Raw genomic sequence first — 21,229 nt, forward strand, 5'->3', positions numbered from 1 at the left:
TCACGAAAGGACTCGGAAATATCCCTTCTGTTCTGGTATTTTATTGTTCTCTGCATGTTAACTTTGACAGTTTGTTTTTGGGTTAACATTATATTTGAAGCAGATGCCCATCTCTTGCAGAATTAAACTTTAGAACCAGTAACAATTGATAATTTACACTCACCTGAGCCCAGCACAGGAGATTTGTGCTCTGTTACTGGGGTTACTATAGAGAACTTGGTATTGTAACGTGCTCTCTGTTTGTCACTAAGCATAGCCCATTGAGATTCCAACAGTTCTTCAATCTCCTCACCAGAAGCATCTGGGTGCTCCTCAGCTAGCTGCAAACGTAAAAGCATTTCAGAATTATTTTGCTCCCCATTGAAGACAATGCAAATTCTATTGGTAAAAAGGATTCACATCTATTCCTCAAAATATTGCACAACAGACCATTTTGAAAGCATAAGCTTGATATAAGCATTTGTAGAATAAGGTTTGTGGTCAATATTATATTTCCAATTGATGCAATGATACAAGTTTCAACACACCATCATGAACTGGAGGGCAATTACAACTCAACATAAATTAAGAGCCTTGGCCAACCAATCAGGAGAAAGGGTAAAACAGATATCAGACACCATTACACAGTGACATGAACCAGGCTATCAGCTGACAAATTGCTAAGTTGCATCCTGATGGACTAATGGATAAACAAACTATAAAGGAATGGGACTCAAATCACTCAGGTCAAAAAAGTTGGAGATTCAATTTCTGGTATGCACTGGATCAGATCTCAGTCTGGTGCTTGGGGACAGAAATGATGAAAAAGGGATAGAGAAAAAAAGATCAACTATGGATTCCACTGCTATTCACCATGCAAGATTTCTTACTGGAAACGTAGGTGAAGGGGCCTGGTACACGGACAGGATCGGGTTGAGCTGTGATGCCTGCCCAGGTAAATTCACTGTCTAGAGTAACACAAAGCATTGTCACAGAGCTGGCAGTACCCATGGAACTATTTCCCAACTTTTTTAGAGGAGTGGAGAAAAGTAGAAAAAGGGTGGAGAATTAGAATAATGCCAACTTGTATGCTTCTTCAGACATCATTAAAGCAGACTAAAATTATGCTGGAGCCTTCTTCAGTCCATATCACGACGAACAGAAATTCAAAGGAAATTTTCAATATGTAGTTGGAACAGTAAGCATGAATAAATGTTTTATCCATTCAATAGGAAACATAACTCAATGTATCTTCAGAACATTGAAACCTTGGAGAAATTATTTCCTTATGTACAGTAATACTAGTATAAAGCCACATTTACAACTTCATTATAAATTGTGGAAGAAATCTTCCCTCTTAATGCTCAAGACGAGGGCGGCTCAACTCACATTTGGTCAATTTACAAATATTTGCAGATTTTAGATTAGAAACCTTGGGCCCCGATTTTAACTCTCACATACAAACCAGGAGGAGTAGGCCACTCGGCCCCGCGAGCCTGCTCTGCCATTCAATAAGTTTATGGCTGATCAGATTGTAACCTCAACTCCATATTCCTGCCTATCCCCAATAACCGTTCACCCACTTGCTTAACCAAGTACCTATCTATCTCTGCCTTGAAAATATTCAAAGGCTCTGCTTCCACCGCCTTTTGAGGGGGAGTTCCAAAGGCTCATGACCCTCAAAAAATTTCTCCTCATCTCTGTCTTAAATGAACAACCCCTTATTTTTAAACTATGATCCCTAGTTCTAGATTCTTTCACAAGAGGAAACATCTTCTCCACATCCACCCTGTCAAGTCCATTCAGGATCTTAAAGGTTTCAATCAAGTTACCTTACTCTCCTAAACTCCAATGGATACAAGACTAGCCTGTCCAGCCTTTCCTCATAAGACAACCTTCCTATTCCTAGTATTAGTCTAGTAAACCTTCCCTGAACTGCTTCTAATGCATTTACATCCTTGCCTACATAAAGAGTCCAACACTGTACACAGCACTCCAGAAGTGGTCTCACCAATGCCCTGTATCACTGAAGGATAACCTCCCTACTTTTGTATTAAATCCCCCTTGCAATAAACAATAACATTCTATTAACTTTCCTAATTACTTGTTGCACCTGCATACTAACCTTTTGTGATTCATGCACTGGGACGCCCAGATCCCTTTGCATCTCAGAGCTCTGCAATCTCTTGCCATTTAGGTATGCTTTTTAATGCTTCCTGCCGAAATGGACAATTTCATATTTTCCCACATTACACTTCATTTGCCAGATCTTTGCCCACACACCCAGGCACTGAGACCCAGCACTGATCCCTACGGCAAACCACTCATTACATCTTGCCAACCAGAAAATGACATTTATGCCTGCTTTGGCTTGCTAACAGGAAACAATCTTCTACCCACGCCAATATGTTAACCCCTAGACTGAGCTTTCTATTTTCTGCAATAACCTTTGAACATTCAAAACCCATTCATTGATACAGAATTAAAACTGGGCACCATGTGTCTGGGATTTTAAAGCTCAATTAAAACAAAGAAGAGATTTAAGCCAAAATGTTACAAAGGAACCAATGCATAGTGGTTGCCTTGATATTGTGGAATATCTGCATGGCATTCTCTATGTCTGCACCTAGCAATTTTTAGTTGACAAAATTGCTGGGGTTCCACTTTATAAGCACAATAGATTTACAAACAAATGTAAAACCCTTATTGGCTTCAAGCTATAACAAAGTACTGTGACTCAAGCATACAAAGACATGTACATTTTCAGCCAAGAACAAGTGCACCAGAGAGGAATTAAAACACAAAAAAGTAGCATTTCTAATTAGTTCACAAAAATACAGCAAGTCACAGAATGTGAAAATCAAATATTTCTTACTGTGCTGAATGGTCCATGTAAGGAATTTAATCATTGCATGGTAGAGTATATTGAGCAACACTAACCACCCTTGCTGGCTGAAGACTATACACACATCCCTACTCCACACTGAACTGAAGTCATGTGGAAAGATCACAAGCATGAGCTAAATGTATAACATTAATTTAGTGAAGAATTCAAACACTGATGTTTGATAATTTTTTGCAAGATAATTTGTTTTATTGGGAATTATGCCTGTCAAGATTTAGTTTATTTCATTCCCAGTAGAGAAGATGTTTATATGTTTTGAGAAAGATTGGCTTGCTGTTTATGAACAAATCAATTACAGCACATCAAGAGATCATTGGGGCCATCTCCTGTAATCCTACCTCCTCTCCTGTCTTTTCCTTTTTAAATGATTTTGCATAGCCTCAAAAGCATAAGAACATAAGAAATAAGAGGAGTCATTGACCATCAAACTTGCTCTGCCATTTAAAAAAAATTATTTCACGGAACGTGGGCGTTGCTGACATTGCCAGCATTTGTTGCCCATCACTGACTGACCTTTGAACTGAGTGGCTTGCTTGGCCATTTCAGAGAGTAGTTAAGAGTCAACCACATTGCTCTGGGTCTAGGATGGCAGAATTTCTTCCCTAAAGGATATTACTAAACCACATGGGGTTTTACGACAATCGATGATGGTTTCATGGTCACTATTACTGACACTAGTTTTCAATTCCAGATTTTAGTTAATTGGATTAGTTTTACTTTAAAATTCATTTATGGGATGTGGGCTTCGCTGGCTGGGCCAGCATTTATTGCCCATCCCCAATTGCCCTTGAGGTGGTAGTGAGCTGCCGTGGTGGGATGTGAACCTGCTTCCCCAAAGCAGAACCTGGGCCTCTGGACTACTAGTTCAGTGACACCTTCTCCCCTCAGTCAATACAATTATGCCTGATCTTGCATTTCCTCCATTTTCCTGCTTCCCATATCCCTTAATTCCCTGAGATACCAAAGACTTTTCTATCCCAGCCTTAAATATTTTCAATGATGGAGCATGCACAACCATCTGGGGTAGAGAATTCCAAAGGATCACAACCTTTTTAGTCAAGAAAATTCGCATTTCGGTCCTAAACGATCAGCCCCTTACCCTGAGACCATGCCCCCTGTTTTAAATTCCCTGACCAATGGAAACAATCTCTGTGTCTACCCTAACAAGCCCCATCAGGACTTTGTAGGTTGCGATGAGATCGCCTCTTGTTCTTCTAAGCTCCAGAGAATATAAGCCCAATTTATTCAGCCTCTCAACTCAGGGACTGTGCTGTACCGTCTTCCAATGCAAGTATATCCTTTCTTAAATGTGGAGACCAAAATTGCGAACATTGCTCCTGATGCGGGTCTCACCAAAACCCTGTAGCAAGCATTCCATGTTCTAGATAACTCGCTGTATGAAAATGGTGGCCCAGATCTCTGGACCCAACAATGACGAATGCAGAGACCTTTGCTGCTATTGAGTGCTGCAATGTATCACAGTATCTTTACAGTGCAGAAGGTGACCATTTGGCCCATTGAGCATTCCACCTAGTCGCACTCCCCTGCCTTCATCCTCGTTACCTTGCACATTCTCTCTTTGCAAGTAGTAATCCAATTCCCTTTTGAATGCCTTGATTGAGCCTACCTTTCAGGAAGTTGGTTCCAGATACCAACCACCCCCTGGATAAAAATTTTTTTCCTCATCACATTTACTCCTTTTGTCAATTATTTTGAATCTGTGTCCTCTAATTCTTGATGTTAGAGTGGGAACAGTTTCTCACTATTTACCCTGTGCATACCCCTCACGATCTTGAATACCTCTATCAAGTGTCCTCTCAGCCTTCTTTTCTCCAAGGAAAAGAGTCCAAACCGCTCCAATCTATCCTCATAGGCTACAGTACTTTGGTCCTGCAATTAATTTTGTGAATCTCCTCTGTACTCTCTCCAAAGCCTTCATATTCTTCCTTAAGTATGGCGCCCAGAACTGGACGCAGTACTCCAGATGAGGCCTAACTAGTGTCTTATACAATTTCAATACGACGTCCTTACTCTTGTACTCAATGCCCAAGATACTGTATGCTTTATTAACTGCTCTCTCAACATGCCCTGCCATCTTCAATGACTTTGTACGTATACACCGAGGTCCCTCTGTTCCTGCATCTCCTTTAGGAGATCTCCCTTTATTATTTTGTATCATCTCACCATATTTTTCCTGCTAAAATGAATCACTTCTCTGTATTGAACTTCATCTGCCATTTGTCTGGCCGATCTAAGCATGTCTACATCCTTCTGAAATTCAAGGCTATCCCCATCACAGTTGACAACATCTCCAACCTTTGAAATCATACCCTACACACCACAGTCTAGGTCATTAACATACACCAGGAAGAGCAAGGGTCCCAACATTGACACCTGGGGAACTCCACTACAAACCTTCCTCCAATCTGAAAAACAACCATTTATCACTACTCGGTTTCCTGTTAATCAGCCAACTTCTTATCCAAGTGCCTGCTTTCCCTTTTATTCCAGAATTTTGCTCACAAGTCTGTTGTATAGCACTGTATTAAATGCCTTTTGAAAGTCCATATACATCACATCAACAGTGTTTCCCTTATCAACCTTCTTTCTTCACCTGCTCAAAAAACTCTAGCAAGTTAGTTAAACATGATTTTCCCTTAATGGCTCGATGCTGGCTTTGGTTAATTATCCTGCACTTGTCCAAGCGACTATAGATTTTATCCTGTACTACAGTTTCTGGAAGTTTCCCTGGTACTGAAGTCAAACTGAAGTTGCCAGATTTATCCTTGCATCCCTTTTTGAATAAAGGTGTAACATATGCAGTTCTCCAGTCCTCTGGCACCTCCCCGGTGTCACAGGAAGGCTGGAAGATTATCAATAGTGCCTCTGCAATTGCCACGCACTTACCTTAGTACCCTTGGGTGCATCTCATCCGGTCCTGGCACCTTATCTATTTAAGTAAAGATAGCCTTTCCAACTCTACCTTCCTCTCGATTGTAGTGGAATCGCAAGTTCTGGGGGCGACCAACGCTAGAATCCCAACTTCCAGTTTGCCAGAAATGGCTCCGGGAGAGCCTCTGCCGATGGTGCCATTGTGACTGGTCAGTGCATAAACTTAGGCTGTTTGACTGGTACTTAATTAGTTTTTTGCTCTTATTTATTTAGCGCTGTTCTGAACAGACGTGGAGCCAGCTCCAGAAATGCTGCCCTTTAAAATCAGGAGAGTGTGTGTCTTTCCACTACCGTCACCCCCAGTGCTGCTAAACCAACCCTCCTCCCCTCAACTCAATCCAGCCCCCGCATTCCTTGCTTCCACTGATGTCGAATCAGAGCCAATGATGCCCTTGGGGGCTGGGGGCAATTGGAGAAAGGTGTGTGACACTAGGGATGGGGGACTGTGAGCGCACTGGGTATGTGGTTTGGCGGTGGGGTGGGGCAGGAAAATAAGAAATAGGAGCAACAGAGGCAGTCCGTCGAGCCTGCTCAACCATTCAATAAAATCATTGATCTTTTGCTTCAACTCCACTTTCCCACCCACTCCCCATATCTCTTGATTCCCTGAAAGACCTATGTCTACCTCAGCCTTAAATATAGTCAACAACGGAACATCCACAACCGCCTGGAGTAGGGAATTCCAAAGATTTGCAACCCTTTGAGTGAAAAAAATCCTCATCTCAGTTCTAAACAATCAATCCCCTATCCTGAGACTGTGCCCCCATGTCCTAGATTCACTAGCCAATGGAAACAACCTGTGTCTACCCTGTCAAGCCTCTTCAGAATCCTGAATGTTTCAATGGGGTTGCCTCTCATTCTACTAAACTCCAGAGAATATAGACCCAATTTACTCAGCCTCTTATCCATAGGGCAACGCTCTCATCCCAGGAATCAATCTCGTGAACCTTTGCTGTACTGCCTCCAATGCAAGTTTATCCTTTCTTAATTATGGATTCAAAGACTGAACAGTGTGTTCCAGGAGAAAAAACAAAAAATGCTGGAAAAACTCAGGTCTGGCAGCATCAGAGCTCTGAAGAAGTCATATGGACTCCAAACGTTAACTCTGCTTCTCTTTCCACAGATGCTGCCAGACCTGCTGAGTTTTGCCAGTATTTTTTGTTTTTATTTCACATTTCTAGCATCCGTAGTATTTTGTTTTCTAGGTGTGATCTCAACAGCCTGTACAATTGCAGCAAGACTTTTCTATTCTTGTACTCCAAACCCCCTTGCAATAAAGATCACCAACATGCCATTTGCTTTCCTGGTTGCTTGCTGTATCTGCATGTGAACCTTTTTGGGTAAACACAAGTCTCTCTGATCACATTTATAACTTGTATGGCGTTTAAAAAATACTCTGCTTTTCTATTATTACATCCAATGTGAATAGCCTCATACTGCCCCAGATTATATACCATCTGCCACATTGTTACCCACTCACTTAACCTATCTTTATCTCTATGCAGCCTGTGTCCTCCTCTCAGCTTGCTTTCCCACCTACTTTTGTCTCTGGTCTAAGTCATTAATATAGACTGTGAACAGTCCTGTGGCACTCCATGAGTTACTGCCTGGCAACTTGAAAATGCCTCATTTATCCCTAATGTCTGCTTCCTGTCCTTTAACCAATTTGCTATAAGAACAAAGAAAAGTACAGCACAGGAACAGGCCTTTCAGCCCTCCAAGCCTGCGTCGATCATATTGCCCGTCAGCTAAAACATTTTGCACTTCCGGGGTTCATATCCCTCTATTCATGTATTTGTCAAGCTGCCTCTTAAACACCACTATCGTACCTGCTTCCACCACCTCCTCTGGCAGCAAATTCCAGACACTCACTACCCTCTGCGTAAAAAACTTGCCCTGCACATCTCCTCTATAGTTTTCTATGTTAATATATCATTCCCAACTCCATGAACACTCATCTTATTTAATATCCTTCAGTGTGGCACCTTATTGAATGCCTTTTGGAAATCTAAGTACAATTCCTCTACTGGATTCCCTTTATCCATTCTATTAGCTACATTCTCAAAAAGCTCTAATAGGTTTGTCAAACAGGGTTTCCCTTCAGTAAAACCATGTTGACTTAGAAAAGCATAGTATGATTAGAACAAGTTCATTGTTAAGGCTTCAATAATAGATTTGTACATTTTCCCAATGACTGATGTCAGGCTAACTGGCCAGCAGTTATTTGTTTTCTCTCTGCCTTCTTTTTTGAATAGTGGTGTTACATTTGCTAACTTCCAATTTGCTGGGAGCATTCCAGGACATAGGGAAGTTTGGAAAATCAAAGCCAGCGCATCCACTATCTCTGCAGCTATCTCTTTTAAAACCCTGGGATGTAGGCCATCAGGCCCTGGGGATTTGTCTGATTTTATTCCCTTGAGTTTCTCTAGTACTTTTCCCTGCTGATATTAATCAACTTAATTTCTTCACTCCTATCAGCCCCTAAGTTATTTCTGGTATGTAACATGTGCCTTTTACTGTCAAGATAGGCACAAAATTGTTCAGTCTGCCCTTTTCTCATTTCCCATAATTTCTACTCTGCATCTAAGGGACAGATATTTACTTTAGCTGCTCTTCCCTTTTATATGTTTGTAAAAGATCTTACAATCTGTTTTTAGATCATTGGCTAGTCTACCCTCATTCTATTTTTTCCCTTTTTAACACCTTTTTGGTGGCCCCTTGTTGGTTTCCAAGACACTCCCAATCTTCAGACTTGCTACTATTCTTTGCAACATTATAAGTTTCTTCTTTTAATCTACTCTTCTCCTCAACCTCCTTAGTTAGCCATGGGTGGATCTCTGATTTTTTGTTTTCCAATGGGATGTATTTTGTCAAACATTTTGAATTGTTTCTTATAAACACTTCCCACTGTTTACTTACTGCCATACACAAGCCTATTTTCCCAATCAACTTTAGCCAGCTCTTTACTGTCTAAGTTCAAGATTCTTGTTTGCAATTGGAATATATGTCACTTTCAAAATTAATGCGCAATGGATGAGCAGCACAAGGGACGAAGGGGAAGCTAGAAAGAATAATTAAAATTTACTTTGAAAACACTTGGAAATGTTGAACCGAAGGCAGATTTCAGCATGCTTTCAGTTCATGACAACAAAGGAGGCACTGTTTCACTTCAAATAGGTTTGCCACAAGGCCTCCCTACTCACCTTGACAACTAATCCACACTGCAGCTGGGACAGGAACTTCCCGCTGCAGCTGACGGAAAAGTAACAACAATTTAAAATGTAGGCTGCTGACAGGAAGATCTAGGCCTAACTTTTTATTTTGGTCTGGTAATAAAAGAAAACCTTTGCCTTTTTGCCATTTCACTCACCAGAGGAAAACACTCCCTAACAATGGCCAATGGCAAGTGCTGCACCTCCATAGTTTTGTCCATTACGGATGCAAATTCCACGCATTTGGCCAACTTCAACCTTCCATGAATATAGCCTTTCAGATTGTTATGTGCAACATTTCACCCTCATTTGCAATTTTAAGTGCAACTAATTATTCCTAACTGGAAAAAGCTTTCTACTCTATTCATTTTCACCTCATAACTAAATTTATGAACTGTACTATGACATTCATGTTGTCAACTGAAACAAAATTTTTCATTGATAATATCAAAGTCAAGTATAGCAACATCAGGAAATGCACTTTAGCGCAAAACACAAGCCAGCTTTCCGTTCAGTGTTAATTTTCAGGTAATTGTGCTTTCTTTACAATTCACTGAATTGGGCAGTGTCTTAATGTAATGCCTAGTCAAATCTTCAGTGCTAAATATTATTACATATTGTATTTCTGGTACTGCAGACTACCCTGTACTGCCACTGTATAGAGACAGCTCTGGAATTCAACAGCTTATTGGAGACAGAAATGAAGTCTGAATGCAAGAATTTATATTTTACTTGCCAAGTAAGCTTTTAAAACACAAACCTCATCTCTGTGTTTCTGACAAAAGGCCATGAACTGAGCGAAGGCAGTATCACATTTCCTGGTCCGCTGAATGGAGGCTCCTTGTTTTCTCTTAGCCACCGGGGAACCTGTACCACTCTCAGAGTCTGATGATCTACAAGATGTCCTATCACTTGACTGACTTTGAGCAGAACCTTCAATACAATCTACAGTCCTATTTACACACTGCGCTGCAGGGGTCTTAGGTTCACACAGCTTTGAACACTGCCTTTTATTTGGTGCACTGCGGTTTCTTCTCCTACGGCCTTTACTGTCAGTGAGATTTTCCTTGGTACTTGGGAATTCTTCAGTTGGCCATTTCCTGTCCTCTATAAGTTCAACAGGAACTCCAGCTTCCTTTGCAACCTGGGGCGGGAGTAGTGGACGATCATGATCATAAACAAAGGTGTATTTAGCCTTTCGATCCTCTCGGGTCATTGCCAATGCTTCTTTAGCCTGGGAAATGCCGATATCCCACTGACCACGAATTTTGGCAGGAATTGGTTTTAGGATCTGAAAAACAGAAAAGTAATTTCATTCTCTAAGGACATATAATTGCTAAACTGCTGAAAGAATTTCTTCAGACTTGCTAGGGACGGAATCGACACCTCACGTTCTAAACCCATTATATTTTATCATGAACGACTGAACATTTAACTCTACAGACATCTCTGTGGAATTTGTAGCTACTGAGGATAGTTTTAAAAGAAAATACACACTTCAACTCAGGTGGAAATAATGTGTTATAGGAATAAAGCTACTGTAGTGATAAACATATTAACCAGGAGGTCCAATATGTGAAAAGATTCAGTAAGATAATATTTCCATATGACACCAGGCAGGTTTAATACCACAAATAAAGGCAACTCCAAGGCAGATTTCACTTGTAATAGCGGAGGCTCAAATTTGGCTTGAATACACTGTTTGGCTCTGAACTTCAAGACTTACTCATCTGCCAAACTTTAGGAGTGATGCCAAAGCAGATGGGAAATTTAGAATTAATTAAGCCCCAAGAGGCTGGAAAAAATTATTTTAGTTTTATCTGAGCATTTTGTATAGTCTAAAAATTTCTGAGCGAATGATGTTTGGGATAAGGCCAAAAGGAGATGTTTTATAAAGCACTCCAATGCTGATCTCAGATACTGCAGCAAGGTTTGGTCAGTCATCCAAGTCTGGACATGGTTAATGACCATTTTTTAAGCTGGTCTAGATAGTGGCAAAAAGCTACATCAGTTAATGCAACACTGGCGACAGTTTCAGCAAGAACTACAAACTCACTGTTGGAAGTAATGGGGGGGGTGCGGGGGCAGGAGAATATTTTAACAATCCTGTGAGGAGCAGAAAACAAAACATAAGAAAGATGTTCAGAGTGAATGACAAACAAATCAGATTAGACTTCTGTGAACAAAACTTGTACATGCCACAGGAAAGAAAGATGCACTGTAAAATCTCAATACTTAATGCATCCAAGGGAATTTTCTACCTTGTTCTTCTCTGCCTTGGAACTTGCATGTTTGGCACTTTCTTGGACTAACTCATCATATTGTTGAAAATCTTCAAAGGGTATCATGCTCTTTTCAAAAATCCAGGCTCTTTCTGGAGCTTCTCCAAAAAACTGGACATGATACTGGCGACAAGTGGCCCTATTCAGACCTGTCAAAATAAGAGAAAAGTATTGTTTGCAATTTTTACGGCAAAAATTGAACACAGAGTTACAGAGCAGTGCGATTATTCAGGGAAGTCATATTTTACTGCATAGACTTACATTGGACTTTACTACATTGGATTTGGAGTCTATTTACAATTAAAAAATTGACAATACAATCCTCAAAAGAATTACAATTATTGAAAGCCTACAATGATGCGTCTTGAATTAAAGACAAAACTATGGATCTGATTTGCTAGAAACAGGCTTCCCTACACTAGAGCCACAACCTGTATTCAGCTAACGAGCAATGCAATTCTGCTCATGCATATAAAATTGCTTTAATTAAAAAAAACTTATTCTCAGGAAGTGGGTGCTGTTGGTAAGGTCAGCATTTATTGTTCATCCCTCATTGCCTTTGAGAAAGTGATGGTGAGCCACCTTGAACTACTGCAATCTGCATAGTGAAGGTACTCCCTGCAATAAAGTTAAGCAGGGAGCTACAGGGCTTTGACACAGCGACAATGAAGGAATGATGATTATTGTCCAAGTCAAGACAGTGTACAAATTGCAAGGTACATGGGAACAGTCAGTCTCTCGAGCTTATTTCACCTCCTAATGAGATTATGACCTATTTGCAGTTTAACGCCACTCTTCTACCTTTTAACCCATGTCTAGCGAAATTTCAGATCCAAAATTATTAACTGAGCTGGCATCCACTACATTTTGAGCCAATGAGTTCCATATTACTAACATCCTAAAAACCTCAAACAAATCAACCCTTAACTTTGATATTCCAAAGAACACAAGCTGAGTTTATGTAATTTTGAGATGCAATGCCAGAAATGTACACAGTAGTCCAGATGTGGCCTAACCAGGGCTTTGCATAGCAGTGTCAAAAACTTCCTCCCTTTTGCATTCTAGCCCTCCAGTTAGAAAGACTGCTTTCATTCACGGGATGTGGGCTTCACTGGCTGGGCCAACATTTATTACCCATCCCAAGTTGCCCATGAGAAGGTGGTGGTGAGCTACCTTCTTGAACCTCTGCAGTCCATGTGGTGTAGGCACACTCAAAGTGCTGTTAGGGAGTTCCAGGATTTTGACCCAGTGACAGTGAAGAATTGGCGATATATTTCCAAATCAGGATGGTGAGTGACTTGGAGGGGAACTTCCAGGTGGTGGTTTTCCCATCTATCTGCTGCCCTTGTCCTTCTAGATGGTCGTAGTCGTGAGTTTGGAAAGTGCTGTCGAAGAAGCCTTGGTGAATTCCTGCAGTGCATTTTATAGATGGTGTACACTGTCACTACCATGGTGGTGGAGGGAGCAAATGTTTGTTGATGTGGTGCTTTGCCCTAGACAGTGTCAAGCTTGAGTATTGTGGGAACTGCACTCATCCAGGCAAGTGGGGAGCATTCCATCACACTGCTGACTTGTGCTTTGTAGATCGTGGACAGGCTTTGGGGAGTCAGGAGGTGAGTTCTTGTCGCATGATTCCTAGCCTCTGACTTGCTCTTGTAGCCACAGTATCTATAAGGCTAGTCGAGTTCAGTTTCCAGTCAATGGTAACCCCCAGGATGTTGATTGTGGAGGATTCAGTGTGGTACTGCAATTGAATGTCAAGGGGCAATGGTTAGATTCTCTCTTGTTGCCGATGGTCATTGACTGGCACTTGTGCGGTGCAAATGTTACTTGCCACTTGTCAGCCCAAACCTGGATATTGTCCAGATCTTGCTGCATTTGGACATGGGCTGCTTCAGTATCTGAGGAACCACGAATGGTGAACATTGTGCAATCATCAGCAAACATCTCCACTTCTGACCTTATGATGGAAAGAAGGTCATTGATGAAGCAGCTGAAGATAGTTGGGCCAAGGACACTCCCCTGAGGAACCCCTACAGTGATGTCCTGGAGCAGAGATGGCTGATTTCCAACAACAACCACCATTTTCCTTTGCGCTCAGTATGACTCCGACCAGCGGACAGTTTTCCCCCGGCTCCCATCGACTCCAGTTTTGCTAGAGATCCTTGATGCCACATTTGATCAAACGTAGCCTAAATGTAATTAGATTTAATTAGTAACGGGTTGAAAGGTTATGGGGAGAGGGCGGGAAATTGGAGTTGAGGCCGAAATGAGATCTGCCATGATCGTATTGAATAGCGGGGCAGGCTCGAGGGGTTGAATTGCCTACTCGTGCTCCCAGTTCTTATGAGAAGGCCAGTCATTCGCACCTCACTCTGGGAGTTCAGTTCTTTTGTCCATGTTTGATCCAAGGCTGTGATGAGGTCAGGAGCTGAGTGGCCCTGGCGGAACCCAAACTGGGCATCAGTGAGCAGCTTATTGCTAAGCAAGTGCTGCTTGATAGCACTGTTGCTGACCCCTTCCATTACTTTACTGATTATTGAGAGTAGACGGATGGGGCAGCAATCACCCAGGTTGGATTTGTCCTGCTTTTTGTGCACAGAACATACCTGGGCAATTTTCCACATAGCCAGGTAGATGCCAATGTTCTAGCTGTACTGGAACAGCTTGGCTAGGGCTGCGGCAAGTTCTGGAGCACAAGTCTTCAGTACTGCTGCCAAAATATTGTCATGGCCCATAGTCTTTGCACTATCCAGTGCCATCAGCCGTTTCTTGATATCACATGGAGTAAATGATTGGCTGAAGACTAGCATCTGTGATGCTGGGATGTCCAGAGGAGGCAGAGATGGATCATCCACTCGGCACTTCTGGCTGAAGATTTTAGCAAATGCTTCAGCTTTGTCTTTTGCTTGGATGTGCTGGGCTTTCCCATCATCGAGGATGGGGATATCTGTGCAGTCTACTCCTCCAGTGAGTTGTTTAACTGTCTACCACGTTCACGGCTGGATGTTGCAGGCCTGCAGAGCTTAGACCTGATCCGTTGGTTGTGGGATCACTTATCTCTATCATTTGTTGCTTATGCGGTTTGGCATGCAAGTAGTTCTGTGTTATAGCTTCACCAGGTTGACTCCTCATTTTTAGTTATGCCTGGTGCTGCTAGTGCCATCCCCTCATGCACTCTTCATTGAACCAGGGTTGATTCCCTGCCTTGATGGTAACGGTAGAGGGGTGGGGGGGAGATATGCTGGGTCATGAGGTTACAGATTGTGTTCGAGTACAATTCTGCTGCTGCTGAAGGCCCACAGCGCCTCATCGATGCCCAGTCTTGAGCTGCTAGATCTGTTCGAAATCTATCCCATTTAGCATGGCAGTAGTACCACACAACATTATGGGGCATATCCTCGATGTGAAGACAGGACTTCGTCTCCACAATATACAGTGGTCCTCCCGATACTGTCATGGACAGATGCATCTGCGGCAGGCAGGTTGGTGAGGATGAGGTCAAATATGTTTTTCCCTCGTTGGTTCCCTCACCACCTGCCGTAGACCCAGTCCAGAAGCTATGTCCTGTCGGACTTGGCCAGTTCAGTCAGTATTGGTGCTACCGAGCATTGAAGTCCCCCACCCAGAGTACATTCTGCGCCCCTGCCACCCTCAGTGCTTCTTCCAAGTGATGTTCAACATGGAGGAGCACTGATTCAGCAACTGAGGAAGGGCTAATCATCAGGATGTTTCCATGCCCATGTTTGAGCTGGTGCCATGAAACTTCATGGAGCCCGGGGTCGAGTGTCTCAGCATTCCATTTGTCCTTTTTGATTATATTCTGTATCCGATTCCTGCACTTTACCGATCTATGTACTTTCACGATGCTACCATGCAGTAGCAGCACGAGTAGTGTTTGCCACTAACAGAATGCTGTCGAGCAAAAAGACGTTCTGCCTGTCACAAAAGTGCACAATGTAGTATATGAATTTCAGCGCCAGTGTGGTGCTAGGTACGTAGGCTGAATGTCCCAAAGACTGATGGATTGTATCAAACAGCATGTCTCTTCTGCTGCTCGCAACTGGTAACGTACAGGGCATACCCAATCAGCCCATGCTTTTTTAAAAATTTGTTCACGGGATGTTGGAGTCATTGTCTAGCCCAAATTACCCTTGTTCAGAGGGCATTTAGGACTCAACCACATTGCTGTGGGTCTGGAGCCATGTGTAGGTCAGACCAGGTAAGAACAGATTTCCTCCCCTAATGGGCATTAGTGAACCAGATGGGTTATGAAATTTGGCAGGCAATGGTTTCACGGTCATTATTAGACCTTTAGTTCCAGATTTTTATTGGATTCAAATTCCACCACCTGCCGTGATGGGATCTGAACCCGGGTCCCCAGGGCATTACTCCTGGGTTTCCGGATTACCGGTCCAGTGACAATACCACTACACTATCACCTCTGCGTCGCTTACAAAGCTCAAAACAGTATCCAACATTAGGTGTGATTCCACGATTGGACAATATTTGCTAAATAATCCTCAGTGTGCTAAGAATTATGCTGACAACCAATTTAAGATAGCCAGTCAGGCTTGCGTGTACAGAAGCTACATATATTAATACATGGCCCTGTCACTGGGTCAAAATCTTGGAACTCCCTTCCTAACAGTACTGTGGGTGTACATACACCACATGGACTGCAGTGGTTCAAGAAGGCAGCTCATCACCACCTTCTCATGGGCAACTACCGATGGGCAATAAATGCTGGCCCGGACAGTGAAGCCCACATCCCAGGTTTTTAGGTATCGATCCTAATATCTCAAGTGGTTTGGTGTCAAATTCTATTTGATAATGCCAAGAAGCATCTTGAGACACTTCACTACATTAGAGGTGCTAAGTAAACTTAAGCTGTTGCTAGGAACATTTTAATGTGCGGGTCAGGAAGAGTAATTGAGTGATAGTGGAAATAGGATCAAGATATTAGGGGGTGGCTCTTATGGACAAGATAAACTCAGAGAGAGCATGAGAGGAGATAGGAGAGAAACCAGACAAAGGTGTGAGCTCCAGATTAGGGATTGGTGAGGCTAAGGGAAGTTATGGAAAACAGACTGAACAGATAGTTTCAATCTCTGTGGCAAAGAAGTTCATAAGCTCCTTGCACTGGTCTTTAAAGAGGGTGAAGGGGACACAGGAGGGTTATGAGGCAACGGTTGGCAGTGGAGACAAAAAGCCAGGGTCTTTGCATTGCAATCCTGCAGCAGTAAACAGCTTTGTGAGGAGAGAGTGGGAAGACTATACTTCACTATAGAGGATACAAATAACATCCCAGAAATAGCTGTAAATCAGGAAACGGAAGGGACGAAGGAACTTCAGAAAATTACAATCACCAGGGAAGTGGTACTGAATAGGTTGTTTGATCTGCGGGCTGAACACCATCACCTGGAAGTTCCCCTCCATGCCACCCACCATCCTGAATTGGAACTATATCGCCATTGCTTCACTGTCACTGGGTCAAAATCTTGGAACTCCCCTCCTAACAGCACCGTGGGCGTACCTACACCACGTGGACTGCAGTGGTTCAAGAAAGCAGCTCACCACCACCTTCTCAAGGGCAACTATTGGTGGGCAATAAACGCTGGCTCTGCCAGCAAAGCTGACATCTCATGAAAGAATGAAAAGAAAGCCTCCGGGTCCTGATGGACTTCATCCTCGGATCTTAAATAAAGTGGCTAGTGAGATAGTTGATAGGTTGGTTTTAATTTTCCAAAATTCCCTGGGTTTGGGGAAGGTTCCATTAGATTGGAAAATACTGAACGTAACTTCCTTAATCAAAAAGGGAGGGAGAAAGAAAGCAGAAAAGTACAGGCCAGTTAGCTTAACATCTGTCATAGGGAAAACATTAGAAGCTATTATTAAAGATGTTATGCAGGGCACTTAGAAAACTTCAAGGTAATCTGGCAGAGTCAGCATGGTTTTGTGAAAGAGGAATCATGTTGAACCAATTTAGTGGCATTCTTTGAAGGAGTCACATGTGCTGTGGATCAAGGGGAACTGGTGGGTGTACTGTACATGGATTTCCAGAAGGCATTTGATAAGGTACCACATCAAAGGTTTTTGTGGAAAATAAAAGTTCATGCTGAAGGGGGTAACATATTGGCATAGATAGAAGATTGGCTAGCTAACAGGAAACAAAGTATGCACAAAAGAGTCATTTTCTGATTGGCAAGATGTAACGAGTGGTGTGCCAGAGGGATCAGTGCCAGGACCTTAAATTTTTACAATTTATAAAGATGACTTGAATGAAACGTCCGAAGGTATGGTTGTTAAATTTGCTGATGACACAAAGATGGGTAGGAAAGTAAGTTGTGAAGAGGACATAAGGAGGCTAACACAGGGATATAGATAGGTTAAGTGAGTAGACAAAGATGTCGCAAATGGGGCTTAATGTGGAAAAATATGAAATTGTCCATTTGGCAGGAAGAATAAAAAAGAAGCATACTATCTAAATGGCGAGAGATTGCAGTGCTCCGAGATGCAGAGGAATCTGGGTATCCCAGTGCATGAACCACAAAAGGTTAGTAAGCAAGTACAGCAAGTAATTAGGAAAGCTAATAGAATGTTATCATTTATTGCAAGGGGAATTAAATACAAAAGTAGGGAGGTTATGCTTCAGTGATAGAGGGCATTGGTGAGGCCATATCTGGAGTATTGTGTACAGTATTGGTCTCCTTATTTAGGGAAGGAAGTAAATGCACTGGAAGCAGTTCAGAGAAGGTTTACTAGATTAATAGTAATCCTAGGACAAGTTGCTTTATCAGGCCAGGCTTGTATCCGCTGGAGTTTAGAAGAGTAAGAGGTGACTTGATTGAAACATAAGATCCTGAGTGATCTTGACAAGGTGGATGTGGGTGGGGAGGATGCTTCTTCTTGTGGGAGAATCTAGAACTAGGGGTTGCTGTTTGAAAATAAGGAATCACCCATTTAAGTCAGGGATGAGGAGAATTTTTTTCTCAGAGGCAGGGGGTCTTTGGAACACTTCTTCAAAATGTGGAAGCAAAATCTTTGAATATTTGTTAAGGTAGAGGTAGATAGATTGTTGCTTGGATAGGCAGGAACTTGGAGTTGAGAAAACAATCACATCAACCATGAATTTATTGAATGGTGCAACAGGCTCGAGCTGCCAAGTGGCCTACTCTTGCTCCATATGTATGTGTGTGTGTGTGTGTGTGTGTGTGTGTGTGTGTGTGTGTGTGTGTGTGTGTGTGTGTGTGTGTGTGTGTGTGTGTGTGTATACGTGATGTAGTGCTTGAAGAGCCCAGTCAGATCTAATGACGAAGGTCTACATCAATTGTGCGCCATAAAGGTTCAAATCTGCTTTTCTTGGATCTGAGGCAGTTAGGATAGGACTATACCAAGGGGAACAAAGGTGGGAGTGAGTAAGGGTTTAGTAGGGCCAAGAAGAAAGGTGGAGGCAAGCAAGCTAGTGGAATTGTGCAGGGAGATAGAGAGAGGGGCTGTATTTGTTGATCTGTTAACAAAGTCCACATAGTCAGCAGGGAGAAGGATCAATGTGACAGGAAGGATTAACCCTCAACACGATAGGTGGGAAGGTCAATGAGAAAGCAGGAAGGGGAAGCTGGGGTACCTGTCTGTAAGCACTCAGCAAGTGCTTGGAAGGATCCTTTGCAAAATGTGTAGAAGACAGAGGGCAACTGCAGGCTTATCCAAGAGAGAGTCAAGGCAACAGGATGATAGAAGATCTAGGAATAGTCAAAGGTTCTCGATTTAGTCAAGGAATTTGGGCAGGGGCAAAGTGCTTGAGAGGTGATAAATGAGAAGATGTCTGAGGGCAACATGAAAAGAAGCTGACAGGAGAGGAAAGGAGGAATAAGGGAAACTTAGATGTTAACTGGATCTCAAGCCAGATGGTGAAGTATGAAGCAAGGCGCTATTTACAAAATGCAGCAAATACATGTCAGTCTTCTGTCGACTAACTCAGTGTCCCAGTAGTTTCTCTTAATAAGTGCTCTAAGTATTGTGTATATTCGCTTGTGTATCTTAACAATTAACATGCCATTAATAACAGAGGTGCCTTAAAATTGTTTAAATTATAATTGCTTTACCAATTCAACATTTAAAAAGCTGTTTCAAATACCTTTCAGTCTTGTATGGGTGCTTAAGAGGGGATCTGAAGAAACCATGCAAGCCCACCAAGGATAACCAGACACTTTGGACCACACCATGTCTCCCACATGATATTTCACTGGGACATCCTTATCCTTCTCCTTGATTTCCTCATCTTTGGCTCTTTCATCGCCTTGGTCTTCTTCAGTCTATTGATATAAACATCACAGAAGCATCATAGTGAAATTTAGAATTCAGTTCTGAAATCACAGATTTATAAAACATACTTGTCAACAGTAAATTATTTTGAGAAAGACAAGGTTTATACAGCATTAATTTGACAAAAATAGTCTTCACTTTCTGTTATGCTTAATTACATGGCAAATTTCAAAATACTGATGCATCAGAGTTTATACCTCGTCTGTTTCATGGAATTCATAGTCTTGGCACCAATTATGTCTCGGAAATTTGGAACTTTACATTGGGGAATAAATAAGTCATTCAAAATTGAGGGGTAAAATAAATCATAGAAGAGATCATTTCATTAAACAAACAAGCCACCAGTGCAATCTGATTTCATTTTCTTCCCTCTTTTATTCCTTTCCCTATCCCAAAAATACTTCACTGAACAATTTGGATCTTGTCGTGCCATGGGCAGGCCAGTATTCAATGTGAGAAAGGATAAATATTCTGGAGTTCTCCCGGATTACACTTAGGAAAGCTGAGTATTTCAATATCAATCTCCTTCAGGTTGCATGGATTGGTCAAAGGTAGACTGCATATGATCTGCACTGTCACATCTAATTTTTAAAAGATGTTAAAAATTAACACTATGTGACTGCCAACACCCATGAGCCATACTTACGGGGTAAGACAACAAAAAAAACCTTTAGTCAAGTTATTGGATACACAATACACACAGCAGACCAAAATTAAATCATCTGAAGGTACTTGGGATATTATGGGAGGCGAGCAAGAATGCAGGAAAATGGGAAAAGTTGTGGAAAACATTCTATTTTCTAATTTCTTGGGAACAGCACTATTTTGGATGTTCACTGATACTGATGTTAAACCTACATTTATTTGACACCTCCCCGACCCTCTTTCCCAGATCACACCAACACAGTTCAACAAGTCAGTTTTCTCCGATGCAGACCTCACTGACCTTTCACAGCTCCTATCTGCTGCTGCATCTTGTCAAGATTCAGACGGATTGTGGGAAAGAACTTCTTCTGTTACAGTATACAGTAGCATTTAAGATACTGAGCAGTAGCAGGTGGGCATGATAGTGAAGGGCAAGTTGGTAAGCAGGACAGGACAATTATTGTGAATTCAGTGTTGAGGACAGGGTTGCAATTTTCTAGTTGCTCTTCGGATTAGATTAAAAAAAAAATCTTGTTTCTCACCAAACATCAAAAAAATTCAATATGTTAATTTGGCCATTAGTGGAGTCATTTGCAGGAATTAATGCAAGCTTGGATATTTGAGCTGTCGGTCTGAAAATAGGACTGCTTTCCTTATCAATCATTCTGGTCATGTGGGGTTCAGAAAACCAACACCCCACCCCATTCTAAACAACTCTACAGGTGCTCAGAGTTATCAACAACCATCTCATCTCTTTCATATGGCACAGCAGGTGGTCAATTTCCTGTTTTTGTGATTTGGAAGGAAAACGATTTGACATTTATACATATATCTCTTAATTTAGAAAGGATATTTATGGACCTATATATCTTCTGTACTGGATTCCAATTTACCTCAAGGGCTTGAATCAATTCATTGCCTTGGTAATT

General features: G+C 41.9%; 1 protein-coding gene across 4 annotated transcripts in view; it reads right to left on the reverse strand.

The window, feature by feature from the left end:
* The window catches only part of nsd2 (nuclear receptor binding SET domain protein 2), a 116,459-nt gene that overhangs the window by 64,371 nt on the left and 30,859 nt on the right, over positions 1–21,229 (reverse strand). For all 4 annotated transcript variants that reach the window (XM_041210039.1, XM_041210134.1, XM_041210291.1 and 1 more), the window contains 4 exons: positions 19,468–19,645; positions 11,310–11,479; positions 9,809–10,339; positions 164–320 (listed from right to left, as the gene is read on the reverse strand). In XM_041210039.1, the coding sequence (XP_041065973.1) occupies positions 164–320; positions 9,809–10,339; positions 11,310–11,479; positions 19,468–19,645 (1,036 nt within the window). The remainder of the gene's footprint in view (positions 1–163; positions 321–9,808; positions 10,340–11,309; positions 11,480–19,467; positions 19,646–21,229) is intronic.

This window comes from Carcharodon carcharias, chromosome 1 (assembly GCF_017639515.1).
Source record: "Carcharodon carcharias isolate sCarCar2 chromosome 1, sCarCar2.pri, whole genome shotgun sequence".
Lineage (NCBI taxonomy): Eukaryota > Metazoa > Chordata > Chondrichthyes > Lamniformes > Lamnidae > Carcharodon > Carcharodon carcharias.